Source organism: Zootoca vivipara, chromosome 10 (genome assembly GCF_965207765.1).
Source record: "Zootoca vivipara chromosome 10, rZooViv2.hap1.1, whole genome shotgun sequence".
NCBI classification, from domain to species: domain Eukaryota; kingdom Metazoa; phylum Chordata; class Lepidosauria; order Squamata; family Lacertidae; genus Zootoca; species Zootoca vivipara.
The window spans coordinates 45,737,551-45,762,035 of NC_142593.1; the positions used below are offsets into that span (position 1 = coordinate 45,737,551).

General features: G+C 42.8%; 1 protein-coding gene across 1 annotated transcript in view; it reads left to right on the top strand.

Annotated features, from left to right (window-relative positions):
• Positions 1-10,242, top strand: part of GDNF (glial cell derived neurotrophic factor) — a 54,309-nt gene extending 44,067 nt beyond the window's left edge. The window contains exon 3 of the mRNA XM_035100888.3: positions 4,985-10,242. Coding sequence (XP_034956779.1) covers positions 4,985-5,478 — 494 coding nt within the window. The 3' untranslated portion in view covers positions 5,479-10,242. The remainder of the gene's footprint in view (positions 1-4,984) is intronic.
• Positions 10,243-24,485: the final 14,243 nt, after the last annotated feature.

Consider the following 24,485-nt stretch of genomic DNA (forward strand, 5'->3'; position numbering starts at 1 on the left):
GTAGCTCTCAGCTACTGAATTTCTTTCTTTTACTCATGGCTGACTGACCCGGACACACACCTGCATACTATTTCCTGCGTGCACAATTTATTCTGCAAGCAGAAATTGGGGTTGCCTTGCAAAATTCCGTTATCTTGTTTGCCATTCGCTTAAGCGGCCTGAAGAAACCATTCTTCACCATCCGTCGAAACCTTCCTTTGCCTCTCACAATGGCTTGCAAGGAGTAGAGGCGGACAGGTGGCGGCAATTCCTCCAGTGCTTCATCAAAGCCCTTTCCTGCGCCATGCAGGCCGACATGCAGTCCGGCGACTGCGTGTCCGAGGGGGAATCAAGTGTACTCTGGGAGGAAGTAGCGGGCAACAGGTGAAGACCACACACACACATACACACATATCAGACGGCATTTTCACCGGGCGGCCAAGTCTGTCTGTGCACAATGAAAGAATCATGCCGATCAGCTGTTCAGTAGGCCGAAGCAGAACTAAATCCAGTGCTTCCCCTCCCCTCCCCTGTCCGGCATCCCCCCCCCCAAATAGCTGCCTGGCATTATCGCTTATTTCCTAACAGGGCTCTGTGCATGCAGTCCTGGCAGCCAGATTGAGGGGAGGAACTGCATGGACAGCACCGCTTGCAGCCACTAAGCGCTCATCCAACTAGGGCTATAGGCATCCACCTGCGGCTCGTCCGTGGCTTGATTGGGCAGATATAAATACCCTCTCACTTCCTGAGTGAGATCCTGCTCGTGCTTAGGAAATTAAGCTTCATAACAGAGCGGGGATTTGGACGTTGGTTTCCAATGTGGAAATTCGGGACACTGTATTTTTGTTTAAACCCTGGTCTGCCCAAGTAGGATATATTATTGGACGTGGAAGGGCAATTTTTAGGGGTGTGAGAGGGGCTATGTCCTCCTGCATCTTACAGTCTGTATCCCCAGTGCAACTTCCCTCCTGCACCTGGGCTCTGATACCTGAAGACAACTGGGAGGAGTGGGGATATTTCCTCTCTTTCTTCCTTGCCTGGCCCTTTCATGAAAGCCAGACATGGCCACACTTGAATTGTCACTGGGGTTGACTCAGCTTTAGGTGACAGGGTCTCCTGTTGTCAGATGTCATTTGAGATTTATAAATGTAAAATATTTCCGTAAATATTAATCTTTGGATAGTTCACCCATTTCTAATTAAAATTATTTTATTAGTATGTCTTACATTTGTATACTGCCCTTCATCTGTAGATCTCAGGGCAGTTCATAAAAGTACACGATGAAAATCCAAACGTCCCCGGGGAAACCATTTCACAAACGGGGAGCCACTGCAGAAACGGCCCGTTCTTGTGTTGCCACCCTTTGGACCACTTGTGGAGCAGGCACATGAAGAAAGTCCTCAGATGATGATCATCAGGTCTGAGTAGGTCCAAATTAAGTGTCGCTCATGCTGGATGATGTCATAAGTCGAAGGTAAATCTGGGACACGAGTGGCGCTGTGGTCTTAAACTCTTGGGCTTGCCGATTTGAATCCGCTCAACGGTGGTGAGCTCCCATTGCTCTCTCCCAGCTTCTGCCAACCTAGCAGTTCGAAAGCAGACCAGTGCAAATAGATAAATAGGTACCACTGGGGGGGGGTAAACAGTGTTCCCATGCGCTCTGGCACTTGTCACAGAGTCCTGTTGCACCACAAGCAATTTAGTCGTGCTGGCCACATGACCCAGAAAGCTGTCTGTGGACAAACTCTGGCTCCCTTGGCCTGAAGCGAGATGAGTGCCACACCCCATAGCCGCCTTTGACTGGACTTAACCATCCAGGGGTGGACTTATGGCTGCTTACACACCAGGTATTTAAAGCACACAATTTCCCCTGGGAACTGCAGTTTATATTAATGGTCCTGAGAATTGTAGCTCTCCAAGGGATAAACTACAGTTCCAGGGTTTATTTTAATGTTGTTGTTGTTGTTTAGTCGTTTAGTCGTGTCCGACTCTTCGTGACCCCATGGACCATAGCACGCCAGGCACTGGTCAAACTCATGTTCGTAGCTTCGAGAACACTGTCCAACCATCTTGTCCTCTGTCGTCCCCTTCTCCTAGTGCCCTCAATCTTTCCCAACATCAGGGTCTTTTCCAAGGATTCTTCTCTTCTCATGAGGTGGCCAAAGTATTGGAGCCTCAGCTTCACGATCTGTCCTTCCAGGGAGCACTCAGGGCTGATTTCCTTAAGAATGGATAGGTTTGATCTTCTTGCAGTCCATGGGACTCTCAAGAGTCTCCTCCAGCACCATATTTTAATGTATGAGGTTTAAATGTGTATACAGCCTACAGGTTATATTGAAGCATTCATTATTTCTGCAGTTTAAAACCAGCCTGTTTCTGCCTCTCCCTCTCACCTGATAAGGGAGATGCATCTGGAACCATAATGGTAGTGGGGGACAACTAACTAAGCGACTTCAGTTCTGATTCCTCCGGCCCCAAAGTATTGGCTTGTTCCAGTACTGCCTCAGAACATTTAACATGCCCCCAGAGGGAGAGGGGGAGAGAGAGAGATGACCAGTGAGAGTGTCAGATTTTGTGGGAATTCTAAGATGGAGGAAAGATTGTCTTTTGTATCTTCCTCTGACACATTGGTGAGCTAGCAAGGAAGATAATGAACCTGAACACCATTAATCATTTAAAGATTATTTGATCTCAGCATCTTTGATGTTATATTCCATTAACGAATGCCGCTGACGGGTCTCCATTTCACCTCAGCGATGCACGAAGCCTCTTCTTAATACGAGAAGTTCCTTTAATTGCTTAAGCCCCGTCACCATTTCAGAAGGCCAACAGGTGAACTTTGATTCCTTTCTGGTAACGTCCATTACTGAGAAGGGCTTGTAACGCGAGTATTATATTCTGCTCCCTAGCCTGCTACGTCCGCTCATTTCAAACCAGGCTGCGGGAAGGTGAAAAGATGAGAATGGCTCATTGATTTCATGCACTTTCACAGGCCGGCGGTTGATGAACATCTAAATATACTGGGGCCAGGGAGGGCAGGAAAGATATTTGTTTAAGGCAAGGACGGGGAGCACTTTTTTCAGCTTAAGGGCCAGATTCTCTTCTGCACAACTTCTTGAGGTCCGCATGCAAGTGTGGCAAAAGAGGATGGAGCGTGGAATGTTTGTTGGGCCTTTGCACAAAAAGCTAGTTTCTGCACAGATTTATGCACCCCTTTCTATCCACACACCCAGGGAAGCAACACACACACATCATTTTATTTGTATGCCACATTTCCACAGCTATAACCATGCTCAATGTGACTTACAGCATGAAACAAATTACATAGTTACAAATATAACCACAGTAGTCAAAAAGCAATGAACAAACACATCAAAAAGTACACAAATTGAACAGTTTCCACATAAATCATAGGAAGATTTAAAAATAAGGATACAAAAAATTAATCTGTAACAGCAACACTCTCCCCTGCTACAACCCTCCCCAAACAGTACCCCAGCTAAAGACCAGCACACATTCCACACCATGACCATGCAATATTTTTTTCTTTAAAAAAGCATTTTCTTTGAAGAAAGTGCAGTCCCATTTATTTATTTAATTTCTATACAAATCCTCTATCTGAGGATCTCATGGCGGTTTACAACATAAAAACAAAACAAAAAATACACATCAATAACACACCCACACCCAACACAGCTTTGTTTGGATTTGCTCTTTTAAGAGGGGGACAATCAAGTTTTGTTCATAAAGCAAAGATCTCTCATAATGTTAACCTAGGCAAACACATATTTAACAAGATAGGGTTAGCATGAATGTAGTGCAAAGAGGGCTTTTTTCCCCCACTGATAAAAGGATGATCCCATTTACAAGCCCAAATCATAGCTGCCAAGTTTTCCCTTTTCTCGCGAGGAAGCCTATTCAGCATAAGGGAAAATCCCTGTAAAAAAGGGATAACTTGGCAGCTATGGCCCAAATGTGCTTAAGATCTGGTTGGTGCCTTACAAAATGCTTCAAAATCTTTCAGAGTAACTAGCAAGATGGCACTTCTCACTTTAACCATCTTCCACAAAGAGGCATTATCAGTGTGCAAGGAAAAGCACACAAGGGAATGTAAGGTAGGGCCAGGAGTGGGTTAGGGTTAGGGAAGGGGTCTGGTCTGGGGAAAGACCCAAAGATCAACTAGAGAGGCTTGCAGGGCCACATTCAGCCCCCAAGCCTCTTTTGAATTAGGGTACAATCCTCTCTAAAGCTATTCTGCTCATAGCACACCAAGAAGAATAGAAGATGCAAAGGGAAGATGGGTTGGATCCAGACACAACCTCCCAATGCATGATGGGGAACATGGTTCATACATTGCAGAGAAGGGATGCTTGAGGAATGCTACCATGATGAATTTCTAGGTGAGGTGAGCTGGCCTGCTCCTCTTGCTCTAACGTGCAGGTCTGAACTGAGCTACCAACCAGTCCTATACATTGAGCTCATTGAGACTTGCTCCCAGGTGAGTGTGCATAGGATTGCAGCTGCAATTAGCAAAAGATGCATTTAAATGTAGTTCCGAGAGGAATTATGCATTCAGAGAGAAAGCACGCAAGTATATAAAATGTGTGTGTGTGTGTGCATGTGTACTATAGTCATACATTGATTTCAGATGCCTTGTGACTTGAAAGTTTTGGCTCCTGAACGCCACAAACTCGGAGTGAGTGTTCCAGTTTGTGAACATTCTTTGGAACCTGAACATTCGACGCAGCTTACGTGGCTTCCAATTGGCTGCAGGAAGCTTCTTCAGCCAATCAGAAGCTGTGCCTTGGTTGTCGAACATCTTTGAAAGTTGAATGGGTTTCCGGAATGGATTCCGTTCAACAACCAAGGTATGACTGTACACATACGCGCGCACATACACACACGTATACATATACACATGCCTGTACAGTATATAAAAAGAGGTTCTTCTTCTCAATACATGTTCATCTGACAAACGTATTTTCTTTCTGTATTTTCAAAACAGCTAATATTTCTGAGGATTATCCCAAGCGGCTTGGTGACGTAGAAGATTTCATTCAAGCCACTATCAAAATCCTGAAGAGGTCACCAGATAAACCAACGCCGTATAGCTCTAAAAAGGAAAGAAACCGTCAACGTGCAGCAAAGAACAATAATAATTCCAGCAGCAGAAAAGGACGGAGAGATCCGAAGGGAAGAAACCGGGATTGTGTCTTAACTGAGATGCACTTAAATGTGACTGACTTGGGCTTGGGATACAACACCAAAGAAGAGTTGATTTTCCGGTATTGTAGTGGTTCCTGCGAGTCCGCTGTAACCGTGTATGACCAAATTTTAAACAATTTAACCCAAAACAGAAAGTTGGCCAGTGACAAAATCAGACCACAGCCTTGCTGCAGACCCATTGCATACGATGATGATGTTTCGTTTTTGGATGATGACCTATCAACTTATCACATACTGAAAAAACATTCCGCGAAAAGATGTGGGTGTGTCTGACATCCTTTTTGGCTTTGATATTGCATTCCTGCTAAAGAAGGGTCCAAGGCTCCCAAGAAGATGGAATGTGGTGGCTTCAGAGGAAGGCAAAAGGACCAAGCATATGGGAGAACAACAAGAAGACGGGATATAAATCAATCTAAATATAATAATGATAACAATTGTGGGAGCCTGGTTGTTAGAAATCCAACACAGGAGAATTGGGTAGGATACAACCGCTGGGGCGTTTTGTTACTACAGGAAGGCAAGTAAGCATCAATGCTCAGGGGCAGAGATCCAAGATGGATGGAAGATTCTTAACAACATTTGCTTTAAGGCGATCCACTGTTAGTAAACCTTGGCAAGGCAGGTGCTTAACAACACAATCTCTGTCAGATGACTTGCTCCGCTCCTCTTTGTTTTTTCTTCTTCTTTCTGTTACGGAATTGGAAGTAACAACCACCCACCGCTGGCCTTGACCCCAAAATATTGGGCAGAGGGGCAGGGGGATCCTTTATTTATTTATTTATTCCATAAAATCTATACACCGCTAGATTGTCACAGGAACCTCAAAGCGGTTTACACACACACACACACAAAAAGATAAAACAGTAAGATGTTCAGTAAAACATAAAATAAAAGACAACAATGATTTAAAGCATAGAAAATTTAAAACCAGTGAAAACAGCAGGTGCAATACCTAGCATTTATCACCGGCGAATTTTCCACTTGAGGCAGAGCAGGCGGAAAAATGGAAAGAAGTTAAGTAACAAGAGAGTAGGATGTGGGGCTCTTAAGCCTGCTACTCAGCTTGCCCCAGGCACCGCCTTGAGCCAAAGATTGGGGAGGTTCGGCTGCCTGGCGTGCGCCTGTGATGTCATGTGCGTGACACGCATCATCAGGAGGCGGGGCGTCATTGGCAGGAGGTCTTGCCCAGTGCTGCACAGCTTCAATGGCCGCAGCTCTTCCTCTCTCTCGTACCCAGAAGGAATCTGCCTTTTGACCGTGTTTGGCGGCTTGGCCTCTTCTACCCCTTTAATCTTTGGGGGGCTGAGCTTCCGGCTAAGGAATATTGAGGGGGGCTGATGGCACCCCTGCCCCCTAGAGTTGGTGTGGCTGCAGCATACCCTGGTATTATAGAAACCACAGCAGCACCATTCCTGTCTGTTCCCACCAGGATATCATGAAACCCTCTCCTTCTTCCACCGTCAGAGTCAGGAGAACCCCCCCCCCCCCACAGCTATGCTGTAGCTTCTCTGCTCAACAGTATCAGCTTTCACAAAATTAGGTTAACGTGAGAATGGAGAGGAACAGACTTTCCATGTACTGGGTTTCTCATGTTACCTGGTAGAGCAGGAAGCCGTGGCACTCTCGAAGCTCTCACACCACGGAGGTAACCTGAGTAGCAAGCCTAAGGTGTCAGCAAAAATATTTTGAGCCTGCCATTCTATATCTGCTTACGTGGGGATAAGGCCCATTGATCTTGTTGAGATTTGGGTTTTTTTAGTAGATAGGAACAGGATTGCACTGTTGGTATATTGGCAAGCAGGGCTTCCAGTTAGCTAGCTAAAATTCCACCCGCTCTTGAAAAGCAGTTCCAACACAAAAGTTGCGAATTGAACTCAAGCACGATTATTGGAATTGGGGGAGAAATAAGAGTTTCCTTTTCATCTTCTCCCTGAATACAAGTTGTGTTTTTAACCACTTGCTCCTGCCTCGGCTACGCCATGGGAAAAAAATGTGGATCTTTTTTTCTTCTTGGTTTACAAAAAGGACTAAAGGTCACTTACTTAAAGGACTACATTTCTATTTGAGGTCGTCGTGAGTGAACAAAGACTACTTGGTGCAATGCATCCGGTCAGAGACAAATCTAGAGAAAATATTTATTGAGATTTAAGTTATTATGATGATGATTATTTATTACGGTTCGGTCTTGAGTTTCCTTTCCTTTATTTATTAAAGCTTCTTTCTTCAAAACAGGTGCCAAAGTTAACAATGAGACACAGATGCTGGGAACAACGGTCCATGGTTGATATATGAAATGCTAACTTTTAAAAAAATCACTTACTTTACCTTTTGAATGAAAATCACAGAACCACCTCATAACTGATAGGCCAGTTCTGTAGTACCTCTACACATACACACACACACACACACACACACGGTCTTGTTTTGGTATCAGTGGAGCATTGCTGTGCAAGAGAAAGAATAAGCAGTTTGCTGGTAATTTTGTTGCACGATCGAATCTGGCGCGCAATAGACTGTGCAATAGGCTTCCATTAGTGCAGTTGGTATGGAGAATCCCTCTGTCATACAACATTAAAATACATCTGTCTGCTAGTGTTCCACTACTGGAACTATTGAATGCAGTCCTAGGTACTTTAAATACTCAAGACACAGGCCCGTGACAGGAAAGTGCATAAAATTTGCATATGCTTATATATATATATAGATGAAAATTTAGGTTTCTGGGCAAATTAAGATGGTGGATGCCTGGGGTCTCACCAACAGAGTACTTTACAGCAAGTGCAGCTGCCCTGTAAGCAAAGTGAAGTTTTGGGGTTTTTTAGATTTTAAAAGGGCAGCAGAGGAAGAAGATCTGGGGAGCACTGAAAAAGACTTGGGTTCAAGTCCTTTGTTCCCCAAAACAGACCCCCTGCACATGGTGATGTGTTTCATTACTGAACTCATTCAACTAGTTGCAAGTTCTGCTGAAGAAGGCAGCGCCGTCAATCCATCTATGATTGATCACCCCAATCCAAAATAAGGAGATGTAACCATGAATTCAGGCTTATGGGCAAGAAGCTTCTGTAGATGAAACTCTGGATGCTCAAGTATATTTAGAAGTGATGCTCTTTTGAAACATAGAATCATAGAGTTGGAAGAGACCACAAGGGCCATCCAGTCCAACCCCCTGCCAAGCAGGAAACACCATCAAAGCATTCTTGACATATGCCTGTCAAGCCTCTGCTTAAAGACCTCCAAAGAAGGAGACTCCACCACAATCCTTGGGAGCAAATTCCATTGTCAAACAGCTCTTACTGTCAGGAAGTTCTTCCTAATGTTCAGGTGGAATCTTCTTTCTTGTAGTTTGAATCCATTGCTCCGTGTCCGCTTCTCTGGAGCAGCAGAAAAAACCTTTCTCCCTCCTCTATATGACATCCTTTTATATATTTGAACATGGCTATCATATCGCCCCTTAACTTTCTCTTCTCCAGGCTAAACATACCCAGCTCCCTAAACATATTTGAATGCAAATCCCCCTTCAAAACCACAAACAATTGCAGCTGATTAGAGCTCGGATCAGAGTCTACAACCTCATCATTAATACCTCTAAAAATACTATATAACGTTAGCTAGAATAATGGGTAGGGGAAAGCAAAGAGTATAATCTTGCTAAATTGAATTCCCATTGACTTCAATGGGAGAATTAAGCATGCATTTAAAACCATGTCCCACTGCACTGACCAGGAGTTGACTACCTTTTGCCTGGATGGTCCCCATCAACAGATTTTGAACCATTTTCTTCAACAGATGGAATTTAACCAATCCCCATAAGCTCTATAATATTATCGATGAAGCAGGTTTGCAGAGAGTTGATAGTTTTGTTTTGTTTTTTTTAAAAAAATGTTACTGTTACATTACCCTTAATGAAGAGCATACTATGGCCGGAAAGATTCCAGAGCCCTTAAGCTTTATACTTGTGCTGATAAATTTGACATGTTTCTGCAGCCTTGCAAAAGGCTTGGGCTTTAAAATATGGTGTTAGTTGCTGAAAATGTTATTCTAAGAAGCAGAGTAATTTAATAGATATTTTTTCTAATGGGGCTCTTTTTGCCTTTTTACGTTTTATGGCAGTAGGTGTTGTGCATATTGGTGTATTGCTGCTATACCTCATCTATACATATCAATTAGCATATGCAAATGTTATGCAAACCTATCTCCTCTTTCCCTTCTCTTTTTCAGTGCTGAATTCCTCTTTCTTTTCTGTTTTTGGTGATGCATGAATTGTCACTCTAGATGGGAAATGCCAGGGGTTGAACCTGAGACCCTGTGCATGCAAAACCTTGACGCTATGGGCAGTCCTCATGAATGTCAATAATTTATTCCGATTTAGTCCTTAATGAAATTTCCCTCCCTGCCCTTCTCTTTCAGCATATCTGCGTAGCAGCTCCCTAACACTTAACAGGATACGAAGCAAGCACCTTTTCTTACTTGCCTCTTGCTTGCATTAATTGCTGCCATCCACAAGTTTACTTTGCCAGCATGGGTTGGCTATGGAGTGCAGGTATGAACTGCATGTACATCCAGGCTCTCCCCCCCCCAAAAAAAGTTAAAACTGTGATGCCTCCTTAGTCTTAAAGCTTTCGGGGCATTTTTGGTCCTAGGAGGACCAACTCATTCTATCCTTCTGGCAGAAATTCACAAACCCCTTTGTTGCAGCTAAAGCATCTATTTATTGGCAATTCCATAACCCGGGAGAAAGCAATCCCTACAATCCCTACAGGGTATCAAATCAATGTCTCCTGTGTTTAATGAGTTTAGTAGTCAAAGCAGAAGAAGACCAGGTTTTATATGGTCTGCCAAGATGGCGCATGAAGCAGAGAGATGAATGATCTAATTTAGAACTAAAATACATTCAACAGCAATTAGTCCTATATGGAACAATATATGCAAACACGTTATTTTTAAGTCAAAGAGCATCAAAGTATTGTATGCATATGTTTTGCTGAATCAACAGCAGCATTCTTTGGTAGGCAAGGATTGCATAATGAACTTTTTTTTTAAGAAAAGAGATGCTTTCTATAGCAAGAGCTCTAAATATATTGAAAAAAGTCACTAAGAGTACATCCAGGTCAGGAACTCTTTTCACATTTCTTTTTTTTACTAGTTTTGCTTCTCTTTGCTGTGGATCATATCTTTGACCCTGTTCCATTGGTTTCAATGGGTGGCATTTATACACATGCTTAACACTCCACTGAAACCAAGGGTCCTTAATTAAGCTGGACTGCGTCCAGGGAAAGACTCTGATGTCAAAAATAGACCATGGTCATGAGGATAGACAATGCACCAGACACACAGACTCCTCCCCACAAAAAAATTAATAATATTTGCATCCAATTGCATGAAAAAATGTTGGTCTAGACATATCCTAAATCCTGCTTGTTCTTTTTAGCAAGCCAAGACTGTTTTGCTTCCTAAGATGAACCCATAGAAAACCCAGATTTAGCCAGGGTGTTTTCTGACCAATTGTCCATTTGAGATGTGTTTTGCTTAAATGACTTGTTCTCCTAAGTCAGGCATAGGCAAACTCGGCCCTCCAGATGTTTTGGGACTACAATTCCCATCGTCCCTGACCACTGGTCCTGTTATCTAGGGATCATGGGAGTTGTAGGCCAAAAACTTCTGGGGGGCCAAGTTTGCCTATGCCTGTCCTAAGTCAAAACATCAGGCTGCAACTCAGACAAGGTCCCTCGCATTCCGTTTGAAATTAATGTGTGTGATGTTGATAGCAGTCCTTTAGGCAACATTTGGGCACTTCCAGACTGTGACTATTTTGGGGTGGGATTCAGTGTCATACCAGCAAATTCAGGTTGTGAAATTATGTCTGCTTGGGAGAAATGTACTGGAAAGTGTAGGACGACACTTGCTTTGATGCAACGCCATCTCATCTCCCCGCAAGCAAATTAGAATAAATGCTCAGCTTAGAACATGCAGTCCGGTAGTGTAAGAATATTGGTTCGTACTCTTATGTCCACCTTCACTCTAGTCTGCATTGGCCACTTAGCATAGTGCTGGCTGCACAAAGCCTGGTCGCTGAGTCATACTGTTTGCTCAGATTAGCTTTCAGCACCTTAACCGGAGTCAGTTGAGCATTTGCAGTGAGCCTTCACTAACTGTTCATAGTTTGCTCCATCAGCTTTTCTTCCAGAGTCTCAACCTCTAATGGCAGCCTAATGCTAACATTCAGAAACTACAAAAAGGGTAAAGTTTGTGATTTTTTTTTCTCCCGCGGAAAATCAAGGTCAAAAACAAGAGAGCATCTTTCTTTTGGGATTTTAACTTCACCACCAATTTACGTCTCAAACATTTTGTGTTAACCAACCAAAGTTCTCTACAGACTTTATTTTTGTACAATATGCATTTTATAAACTTTTTATGAAATAAAGCTCATTTCTATTGTTACATGGGCCTTAATCTTCATTCATGCACTACTTTGCTAATGACTTTTCTTTGTCTTTCTTCAATCTGAGATGTGAGCAGCGTATCAAGTTCAGCCACATTTCTGTCTTCTTCCACCATTCCCCTTCTGCTACAGATGAATTATGAGAATGCCCAATCCCAGGTAGGGTTGGGAGAGAATCCTGCCTGAAATCTTGGAGCGTTGCTGCCAGTCCGTGCAGACAACACTGAACTAGATGGACCACTGGGTCTGATTCAGTGTAAGGCATCTTCCTATGTTCCCAGGAGTCTTTGGGGGAAGCCATGACTATTTACAACAGTGTGATACTGCCTTAAATGCATAGAGCAGATAGGGCAATAGTCAGAGTTCAAGTGCCTTTAGGACCCTTGGCAGACACTGAAGAGGAGCTTAGGCAACACATTGCTACCTGCCCATTCGTGTATTACTGTTCCCAACAAAAAAACCACTGCAATAAAGTATATGGACCAATATATTTTGAGGCAATGTAAACCATTTTAAAACAAAACCCAAAATCTGTAGTTCACGCCACCCACAGTTATGTTGGTTCAAGGAAAAATAGATATAAAGAGAAAATTTCCTGGATACCAAGATTCAAGTTCTCTTTGGTGAGAGAACCCCAGCAGAGGTTTAAAACCACAAAATGTGCAGTGAAGTAAAATGTGGGATATACTGCAGGTTGTTAGATCTTCAAAACATACCTTTCTGAGTTAGAAACTTCCCTCTTTCCCCAGTATAGGAAACAAACAAACCTTCGGTAAGTTAAAAATTGGTTTACTTACAAATTCCTCAAAGGTCAGGTTCATGTGCTTGTCCATGTAGCAGTCAGAAAACGCTGCAGAGGCAGTAGAACTTAGTTTAGTTCCAAAGTGCTAAAAGTTTCTAAATTATTGGTAATAGAACTCAAGAATGGTTTGTGAGAGCCATGCGGTCTGAGCTTAGAGCAACCACACGTTGAACTTCTCAGGTAGACTGAATAAGAACAAAGGCTTCATTACCTAGTCCAGGCATGTCAAACCTGCGGCCCTCCAAATGTTTTGGCCTACAACTCCCATGATCCCTAGCTAGCAGGACCAGTGGTTGGGGAAGATGGGAATTGTAGGCCAAAACATCTGGAGGGCCGCAGGTTTGACATGCCTGACCTAGTCCCTCCCAAGGTGAGCCAAGCCTGTCAGGAGAGCTTACTCTATGGTCTTAACCCCTTAATGCATTAAGTAGACTTAAGTATGTTGGTTATATATCCCACAAGTCATTTGTGGAGAAAGCTCATAAATCACTAAAAATGTGCCACATGTTTGGCACATTAAGGCCACTCCATTTGACTGGGCCATTTTAATGCAGGTCTTTTCAGTACCTATGCAGAACTGTGAAATGATGCAATGAAGGAGGAATGATCTCATGCTCGGTCGACTGACACAATCAGGTCCAATTCAGATCCTAAAGAATTCAAAAATAGTATTTGTGAGAATCAGATTCATGCCGCAGCTAATCATGCCCTAGCTCAGAACCAGCCTGCTTAAAGACATTGATCCCAAAGAGGTTTCACCAAGGAATTCGGGCAAGACAGCCGATGCCAGAGATCTAAGCCAAGATAGGCAGGAAACAGTCAGCTCAAAGGCAACATGCACCTCCTGCAGTTTTAACGCTGTCATGATATATGCATTTGCTCTGGTTTTCATTTGGCAAGTAGTAGTGTTTGTGTGTGAGTGTAATTAGGACTCTGGAACATAAAGTGCTTGTCACGTTCAAGGAGCTACGTTTCAAATTCCTTAATATTCGGAGGAGGCCGACATTGGAAATGGACATGCCTGCTAAAGTGTGTTGCGAACTTTCCAGGGAGCTCTGGCAACTGGTAGCTTTGAAACCAACAGTTAAAAAAGAGCTTTCCCAAGTTCCAAAGTGTTGGTCAGGGTGTGTGGGTGGGTGCGGGCAGCATTTAAGCCCTTGGATTCTCCCATTATGAAATCACTGGCCTTCACCAGGCAATACCTTGTTCTGTCCTTCAAAAGATGGGGGTGGGATTGGGTCAATGCCAAACACATCTCGTTTGTCCTTTGCTGGGCCTGACAAGTAACACCCTTCAGTTACATAAAAGGCTCCTGATGAATTATTTCCAAGTTAAGTTCACGCTGTTCCTTTGATCTAGTGCTGCCAGGCTAGGACTAAATGATAGTTGTTGCTGGGTCCACCCCACCCCACCCCACCAGCTTTCTTTCATATAATTGATGGTGGCATGAAATGTACATTGTTATTTGCTCAGAGTGTGCACCATCCGCCTAGAGCAGGGGTTCCCAACAAAATTTTCTCGAGAACCCCTCATCGAGCCGCTATTGTGACAAGGACCCCCATTAATTCCTAATCCTAAAATTAAAAAGTGAGAGAGCCAAATTAAGAGTCTTTTTATATTTTATATTTATACGTTTTTTACAGTTACAACAGAGTACTCCATCAGTATACAGTTAGTTTTAATTTTCAGTTCTTAATGAGATGAGTTAAATCTGTCCTTTGAGTCCATTATTTCTGAAATATTAGGTTCCAGGGAGGAGGGAGGGGAATGGAGAAGACAGGGTACCTGCGCAGTAGCGCACAAATAAAGCCGACGCGCGCAAAGCATCTTGGGGAGGTGAGCGTTAGTAGAATGCGCGCGCTGCCTCTTTGCAAAACAGCAGTGTTTGTAAAGCGCCACCTAACGGCATACAGCAGAACTACTGCCTCTATCTAATTCTAGTTTTGCGCTAGACTCTGCTCATGCAGGAAGCGGCCAAAACAAAAAATCTGTTATCATACGAAATATATTTAATATATTTTTTATTCTAATAGCATCTTGCGGACCCCTCTGGCATAGCTCGCGGACCCCTGGGGGTCCGCGGACCACCTGTTGGGAACCACTGGCCTAGAGCACCTCTGGCAAATCTATTCTGCAGGTTTCTTTCCATAAAGCTGCAAAACCCTGCTTGAGCAGAGGTGACAGTAGAACAAGAGAAATGGCTCTGGACGCCTGTGTATCATTTAGGGATGGGGGGGGGGGCAGGCGGAATTCAACTCAGGTCTTCTCTGAAGCCAAGCCAATCTGCACATCACAAAACAGCAGGAGAAGCGAATCGCAACCATCCTTCAAAATCCACGTTTAGGCGAAATTCACACTTATCTGACATTTGCTATGCAGTTTGCCAAGCAAACAACGTTTACTGACAATGCATAGATCAGGAGAAAGTGTGCACATATATATATATATTATTGACAATAGCAGAGAGAAATGCATTGTGTTAAAGCAAACTGCTTGCTAAAATGCACACATTAGTCAAAACTGCATATGAAATGTGTTTATTAGAACACTAAAACACCGATAGATTTTCATAAGGATTTTTTTAAAAAATGCACAAATTGCTGCAAAATATGGGAAGGGCAGTAAATGCAAAATTTATCTTTGCATTGAAGGCTAGTTCTTTCTCTCTCTCTCCCCCTCCTTTCTAGCCTCCATCCAGAAGAGTTCAAGGGCACATTCCAGTTAGGCAAAAACACTTGGGGGGCAGAGAAGGATCAGAGGGGTGTGGTACCTGGCCTGGGGAGTGTTCGGACTCCCCACCCCTGACATATACTCAGATCATTTGTGTGGCAATGTCCCTCCCTCCACCGGAAATAAGACACAAGACACAGTGAATTGAATTTAAGTGGGTGAAAAGGCCACAACTTTATTGGTTTCGGATGTTGAGCGGTATTGGCTTAGGCATTGGAACCTAACCAATGAATTGCTATGAGGTAGGCGAAAAAACCAGTTTGGCTTGTCCAAGTGGGAAAAGTCCTACCAGGCCCCCTGGCCTACCAAGGCGACCAACCGAAGTCCATAGCAGCGCCGGCCTAACCTGCCTAACCTAAAGGGCGGGTGGGTGGGTGATCCGATTGCGCTGGTTGCCGGGGCGAAAAGAGGCTGTATTCCCGCCTCCGGCTTAATTTAAGAGAGGAAGCCCCGCCTCCCGGCCGACCCTATTGGTCGGCCCGGGAATGACGGAGACGGGAACTCCCATCTCGCAAGGGGGCTGAGCTCTCAGCCCCCATCGCGAGAGTTCGGTCAGGCCATGCCCACAACACCACCTCCGTGTAATGCGGAAGTGGTTTTCACACCACAATCTGAAGTAAAGTTGGTGCAAGGTAAAGTGCTGTGTCAGCTGGAGTTTTCAAGATTTCTCCCCTTTGAAAGACCCACCTAGTGCCCTTATACATTGAATTCCGCCAACATCTGAATATTTTTGTTTTTAGTTTCACAGGCCTCTTACCAATTTATTTATGTTCTTTGACCTCCTGATTTGTATTGTTTTTGTGGTGCGCATAGATTATTTGATCTGATTCTGTTCTATTGCTCGTATTGTGTTAGTTGTTTTAAAGCAGCTTTGTCTAAAGGGGGACAGGAGGTGGTGACAAAAATGTCTAAACAAAACAAACACACACACAACCATTCATTTGTACTACACTACAGGGCAGCAAAAGACATACGGTTCTCTTGTTGCAGGAAATTTGCTGTCTATACACCTTTTGCCCTTTTCCTTTCAAAAAGATTGTTACTGTTATTTTCACATGAGAGGAGAACATTTACATGCAAAGGACAGAAATATAATGTATGCAAGAATTGTAATGACAGAATGAAGGGAAAGGGGAGAAAGGTGGAAGAAACAGGAAAAAATAAATGCTTAATACAGCAATGCTATGTCCCATATCCTCCCAATACATTACTCTTGAGTAGGCAGGAGGAAGGATTTCCAATGGGAAACCACAGCAACAAAAGATACGTATGAAATCTGACCAAAGTAAGTTTAAGTTTTCTATTTCCAGGACTTACAAATATCAACATAGGGCACATTTCAGACAAAGTAAGCTTTTTAAAGTCCCATTAAAATCAGCTAGAGAGTTAAGCATGTGTCTAATTCCCTTCAGTTGCAATCAGAACCTATTAGAACTGGGCTTTGAGTTGAATGATTAGCTCAGCCGTGAAACCCATTGTGGCTGCCCAAAATCACCCAATCTCTTGGATTTACCGTACCTACCTCACAGGGTTGCTGTAAGGATAAGAACAGAGATAGTCTATGCTACCCTGAACTCCTTGGAGGAAGGGCATGATAAAAAATATCTAGCTACCTAAATAACTACATTAAAAACATGGGTTTGGGATCTTCTAAACCAGGCATCCCCAAACTGCGGCCCTCCAGATGTTTTGGCCTACAACTCCCATGATCCCTAGCTAACAGGACCAGTGGTCAGGGATGATGGGAATTGTAGTCCAAAACATCTGGAGGGCTGAAGTTTGGGGATGCCTGTTCTAAACTGTGATGCTCTTCAACATGAGACACATATGCTTGGATCTGTAGCTGTTAGCTTCCGGAAGTCCATAAAAGGAAAGTTTCTGACAGCATCCTTCCTGTTGCATCTTCAGAAAAGCCCTTCCAGGGGATCAGGGAGCCCTACTTAGCAATGTGTGAGGGGCCTCACAGACCCTCGAAGTGACTCTATTTTCCAGCAATAGTCCTAGATGTATAGAAGTCATCCCAGTTTCTGATTTGTTCTCAGAAAGTTCTGCTTTTCCTTAGGACGTCCCTATTTTCATTGGAGAGATGTTGGAGGGCATGGAGTTATGCGACCCCCCCACCCCGAGCCAAGGAGACAAGTAACTATACAACCTTTAGCAGACATCTGGAAACAGCCCTATATAGGGATTTTTTAAAATGTTTAATGTTTTATTATGTTTTTATATATGTTGGAAGTCGCCCAGAGTGGATGGGGCAACCCAGTCAGATGGGTGGGGTATAAATAATAAAATTTGATGTTGTTGAACCCTATTTCCATCAGAGAAATGTTGCACGGAATTGATTCAGGGGGCTGCAGGTGGGAGATCTGAATAGCAACATTTTTTCCCATGGAATTTCTTAAGTTACCATGACTTGGGAATCCAAACCATAGATTTCGTTTGCGCTTCCATGTTGCCAGACAGCTTAACACCAAACCCTAAAATGTACTTTAAAACTAAACCACATCAAGTTTTTTCTCCAATGAGTGGTAACACCTGCCCTAAATGCAAATGTACCCCCCTCTGCCAATATATCCCTTGGGCTCACTCTTAAGTTTATTAATCTCATCCAACAGCATGTTACCAAATATTGCTATGGCTTCATCACTAATGTATTGCTTCATGTCAAAGCCCATCCTCTGGTGCTCATTTACTCATGGGTTTTGTTACCAGGTCTTTGTAAACTGTCAAATCTCATTCCTCAGGAAGTGGAGAAGCTGACTGACTCCTTTTAAATTCCCTGTTCATTACTCAATACCACGGTGTTTCCCCTCCTTCTGCACTCATTCTAACATAGTTGCTTTCCTAAAAGCTCATGCTTAAGGCATTTTAAATAGTTGGCTATGACTATCAGATTGTACATGCTGGGTTATCAAATATGAAGGATGCAGGCATGGATATTTTGTCCCAGTTGCACTTGAAAATACTTCTGAAGAGAGTGGCAATTGTATATTTTAAAGACAAGGTGTGTGTGTGTGTGTGTGTCTCATATTCACTTCAAGTTTTTATATGCTCCAGCTGCCCTTGCTAACCAGGGGAAATCCCTGTTTTGTGCCGCCTGATATGACATTCTCCCTATTTTGCTTTTCGATGGATGTTGGGAATGGCTATTTACAGTGTTAACAGCATGCACCCAGATATGCACTAGAGGTCATATCTGGGTGGCGGGTTCAATGCATTTCTAGAGCATGTGAATGTCAATGGGGGACACATGGATACAAAATGCCTGCCCATGCTTTCTTATCCTGTCCCCCAGCATAATCAGTTCTCAGGATAAGCACCCCTCCCCCCCCACCAGTGTGCTTGAAATGCAACTCAACAATAATGAGTACAACCAGATCTGTTGTGGGAGCAAACATCCAATTAAAATCTAGGGAAGCAAACATCTTATTAAAATTTGGTGAAATTCTTGGAGAGGGGATTTGGGGGTCTCTGAAACTGGGTGTTGGGTACTACACGCCCCCAAAACAACCTCAATAACCTACATAATAACCTAATAAACCCACATCATTCACAGAAGCCAATCTCTGCTTCGGTTTGATTGATAGTTCAAAATTACAAAAATACTCTGTATTTCAAACATGAAACAAAAAAGGACACCAGCCCCTGAAGCAGTTCTAGTAATGGGCAAGCTGGGAGACCTTTGGCTCATTGCAATGGTGCTATCGCTCACGTCTGTTAAATATCGGTTGTGTGCTTGGTACTTCGCCGGTGCTTAATTGGGCTATGATTTCATGACTCTTCAATCTGCTCTGTTCCCTGACTAAGCCCTACAATAATGAAGGGATCAGTGCAGATGGGTGACATCAGCAACCCAACACAGGAGCTATTCAAGCAAACGTGGATCTCTTACGCAACCCCCTAATTTTAGGCTCTGAGTTATTGTTGTACAATTGGACAATGTCTTACAAGTCATGAGTGGCTGTTCCTAGTTTACTGATTTCAATTTTACATTACTTTCATCTGTATAAAGCGATAGTGCTGCTCCCATTTTCATAGCTGTCAACCCCTGGATTTGAAGATAAGGAATCCTATGTGGCTGTCAACTCCCGGATATGAAAGAAAGGGCGCTGAATAAGGGAATTTCCCACAAAAAAAGGGAAAGTTGACAACACTGCATTTTTCAATACAAAGTTTGGGGTGGTGGCTTTTTTTTGTATGTTATCAAAATATGCTCTTGACACTTTTCTCCCACTCTTAGCTATCCTCATAACTGTAACATTAGTCGGTTTAAAGATGTGGGTGTGGAAGAGGAGATTGATTTCCATGTAACGGTCTTATCTTCATGCTTGCACATCTCTTTCTTAGACATGAGGGGCACAGGGCAAAAGAAAGGTTGACACGGAGTCCTCTCATCTCTTGCTACATGTGAAAAGTAGCCCTCATGTGCAAGAGTTGGCACTCTGCTCTATCTCCATGTGTTATCAATGGCCTCACCTCTGAGATATGCTCACATGCCATTTCCCCTACATCTCCCAGATCACAGCACAGTACTTGCAAACAGAATATGCAGACCAGCCTATAATGGGTTTCTAGTTAAAACAAAGCAAATCAATTAGAGCAGCCTCCAGGAGAAAAAGCGAAGGACAAATTGTACCCGTTCTCCCAAGTTGTTGTTTTTTAGAGGACTGGGTTAAGAAGATCTGTGAACTGATTATTTAAAGTCTCCTGCTTGATTTCACCTTGCTTTTTGGGTGTGTTATTTTAGCTGTTTTGAAGGCTTTATTATATCAGTTGTAGTTTTATCTATTTCTGTGTCAAATGTTAAGGATAGGACAGAAATGTGTTTAATAAATAGTCACAATATTCTTATTTCTTATACACATTTGGTGCTGAGTAAAAAACAGGGAAATGGGTTGGAAAGCTGAGACTTATCTGTCTTCTGTGATGTTTTTTATGTCTTGTTATAACTTCGTTTGATGTGCTCCATGCAAAGGACAAAAACAAATTATTGCATTTGCTTTCATGCAAATATTATGTCCGATCAGTATAGGCTTGAACCGCTGGTGTAGGATATTCTGAAACGGGACACTCAAAACCCCAAATTTATTTTCAGATGAGTTTAGGGTACTCTAGTCTGTGTACTTCCTTCATCCGTGGCCCCTATGGGCTTACCTGGGAGCAACGGCAAATGGAAGCAGGTAGTGAACAGAGGTAGCAGAGGCCGCAATGTTTTCAGCAGCACCGGCTGGCTGGCTGGGATTAGCTACCATTTGAATTTTCCATAATGATCCAGAAGAATGGTGTGCTAGGGATACTGTGAGAAATTTTAAAAAAGTAGCTAGCACCTGTCTTTAAAAAAGGATCTAAAAGAGGGTGCAGGACAAGAGTCAATGGTTGACCCTGCAGGGGCTCAGGCAGGTACCCAAATAAACAGGTGGTGATGCTAGTCCTGTTCCCCATGTTTCAGATAAGCCACCCTCTCTCTTGACTTCCATCTAGTCCCCTTTTATTTCCCCACAGCATTGCAGCGATACTTGGATACCATCACCATTGTCGTTGTTCATTCATTATTTTCATCTGAACAATATGAGAGTATGTAAGTCTTAACAGCTGCATGGAAATGACTAATGCCAACCTAAAAGGAAGAGGGGATTAATTATTCGAAGCACAGGAAGTTGCCTTATACTGAGTCAGATCAATGATCCAGCTAGCTCAATAAGCACAAGCCGATTGGCAATGGCTCTCTGAGGTTTCAAGACTACAAATGCTAGGCATTGAACTTGGGACCAGATACCCTGAGACACAGCCTTTCCTTATTCTTCTCAGTACTGGCCCCGACCTGGTGGAACGCTCTCTCGGGAGACTAGGGCCCTGCGGGATTTGTCATCTTTTCGTAGGGCCTGCAAGACAGAGCTGTTCCGCTTGGCCTTTGGACTGACGCAGTCTGACCCCAGGGTTACCCTCCCCTAAGGTTTTATCTTATAATGGTTTCATCTTACTTGTAGATTTTTAATTTTAAAATTGAATTTTAACATTGTATTAATCTGCATTTTAATAGAATTGTTTCTTTTATACTTGCGTTGATATTTTTGCTGTTAGCCGCCCTGAGCCCGGTCTTGACTGGGAAGGGAAGGGTATAAATAAAATTATTATTATTATTATTATTATTATTATTATTATTATTATTATTATTATTATTATATGAAGACCTGGTCTACGACACATGCAACAGAACCAGAATACACATCGTACCACTTCGGACTGCAAATTATGGGTGTGTGTGTGTCACATTTTTAAAAGATATGTAAATGCTCCTTGTAACCGCCCCCCACCCCCAATAAGGTAGCACATCATAGAGAAAAGTTCCATTCCAGCTTCCTCCCTGCTGTGCTCGATTTTCTTCCATAGGGAAGCTCTCAAAAATCTGATCTCCCCACTGGTAGTCCTCATTCTGCTGCATGCTGGGGCTGAACCCAAGTCCTTCTGCATTTTGCTACCTTATTTGTGGGCAGGTAAAAGGGAGGATCATTTCCGTGATTTGGGACTGTGTGCCACATGGGTGAAATTGGAGTAAGGGGGACTAACCATCAGTACCAAAGAGTGCTTGCTGCTTTTGCCATCCTCTGGGAACAAAGTTACATCACACAGAATCATTCCCAGATAGCTTTCAAGCCAAAAACTATTGGCTTAGATAGAAACATTGGCTCCACTAAGGGAAAATAGTAACTTAAGAGTTTTTTAAAAATACCATGAGGTGGATTCAGAAGGCTCCTTTCCATGAGCAGAAAGGGTGGCATTACTGTAGATTCTTTTAAAAAAAACTTATTATTTATTATTATTCTTTATAATTGTCAATTTTAAACATGTCAATAATTTTACGTTCCTTTTAACATTTCAAAACTCATCTTCCGTCCCCATCTTTCTGCGGTTCCTTAATTTTTTTAATATAGATTTCCTGCATATTCCAAATTGACTTAACTTACTCATTTATTCATCTACTTCAAATATATACTCTTATAAAACTGCAGGTTATTACAATAATCCTGCCAATGTTCTCATCTGTTTACAGTTTATTTGTAAATATTCAATAAACCATTTCCATTCTTTTACGAAAAGTTTGTTATCTTGCTTTCTCATTCTTCCGGCAAGTTTTACCATTTCTGCATGTTCTGTAAGTTTTTGTATCCATTCTTCTTTCGCCGGGACTTCTTCTTTCCATTTTTGGGCAGAAAGTAGCCCTGTTTAGGGAGGCTTTTAATGTTTAAAGGTTTTATTTCATTTTTCTGTTTTAAGCTGCCCAGAGTGGCTGGGGAAACGCAGCCAGATGGGCGGGGTATAAATAATAAATTATTATTATTATTATTGCCGCTGTAGTTGCATACATGAATAAATTTCTATACCGCTTCTGTAGTTCTGTCCATATAATTCCCAAAAAGGAAAGCTTCTGGTAAGGGTGCCATTAGATTCAACCCTCTACTTTGAAACTTACCCTTATTTTTTTTACATTGGTACATGGTGGAACACACTTTCAGAATTACTTCATGACAAACTATGTATATTGAGTTAATTCTTAAAATGCAATAGCACCGATTGCTGAAACGAACACAAAATGGTACCTCCATCTCCTCCTTCCCAATTTCTACGCAGGGCTTCACATTTCTGCTGAACAAGTGAGGGTGGGGTGGGGAATAAAGATCTACACCAGGTTGTTGCCCCTGTGGATCCTGCTGCCTGAGGCAGTTGCCTCACTTTGCCTCATGGGTGTGCCGGCCCTGACTGCTGTAGTTCCATAACAACCCATCAATGTTGCTTTCCCCTAATTGTTTGGGTAAAAATGTATTTTCCCCACAAAAGCGTGCAGGGTTTTAATGCAGTTGGCAAGCCAAGTATCCAACCAACCTTTACAAACAATTGCATATTGTTTCGTTCGAAGCATCCGTGAAACTGTTTACATGATGCGAAGCAAACCCTTCCAACAATGCATTTCCAACTGTGAAAAACAGTAATAGGAAGTTCTACGATAAATAACACATGTACATGTGTAATGACAGCATATCACCAAGTGCTGACCTAGAAACAAGGATACAGTATTACCAAACAAGAGTGGAGTTGCAAGGCTTTTGGGGGGCACCTGTTTTCTCGCAGACTGTATGTGCAACTTTGGACAAATAAGTTTGATCGCCAAAGACCATTCATAGCTCCAAAACAGGCTTGCTTGCTCTCTAATTACACTGGGGGTGGGGCAAAGTTCTTATTACAATTACGTGCTCGTAGGCATGTTGCAGATGTGTTAATCAATATGTGTACAGAAAACAGGTACCTCAGGCCATACGTGCACCTGAAAGGGCCTTCAGATTATGATGTTTTTGGACGGTCAAGTGCTTTGCTAAGGATTTTAGAAGTCCAAGATGCACGTGTGGTTGACACCAACTTCCCTACTCCTTGCATTTAAGCTGATCTTATCAATAAGTAAAAGGGAAACTTGAACTTCTAGTGAGCCCACCTTTCAGGTTGTTTTTAGCTGTCAGGAATCTTATTTTTAAGGTTTTAAGGAGAACTGCTTGCCAAAAACTAACAAGGAAACTGGGTTAAGCAATGCAGCCTTTTAGATCAAAGGCCCATCCAGCTGGAAGACGGTCTTTAGGAAAACAGAGCAATCCTAATTCCAAAAGTAAAGAGAAAGAGCACTTGATGAACCACTAATCATCGTAAGTGAATTAAGTGTAAATGTTCTAAGAAACAGAAGCAGAATTAGGGACCTTGAACTACGCTGTTTCACGTCAGACCCAGTTAATGTAGTCCTCAAGTCACCTCCATGTGCTTTTGTGGGATTGGACCTATTTAAAATGGGGGGGGGACAACTTGTTCTAAACAAATCACACTCAAAAAGCATCATGATTCCATCTTGTTCCATTCGGACAACAAACACAGAAAGATAATAGCTTACATGAAACATTGACCATGTATATTAGCAAACTAGAAAACTACCCTTTGTATCTTCTGCTTTGTGCATTTAACCATGTGCCCTGTTGAAGGAGCTGGGTATGTTTAGCCTGGAAAAGAGGAGACTGAGAGGAGATATGATAGCCATCTTTAAATATCTCAAGGGCTGTCACATGGAAGAGCTTGTTTTCTGCTGCTCTGGAGGGTAGGACTCAAACCAATGGCTTCAATTTACAAGAAAGGAGATTCCGACTAAACATCGGGAAGAGCTTTCTGACAGTAAGAGCTGCTCGACAGTGGAATGGTCTCCTCCTTCCTTGGAGGTTTTTAAGCAGAGGTTGGCTGACCATCTGCCAGTGATGCTTTAGCTGCGATTCCTGCATT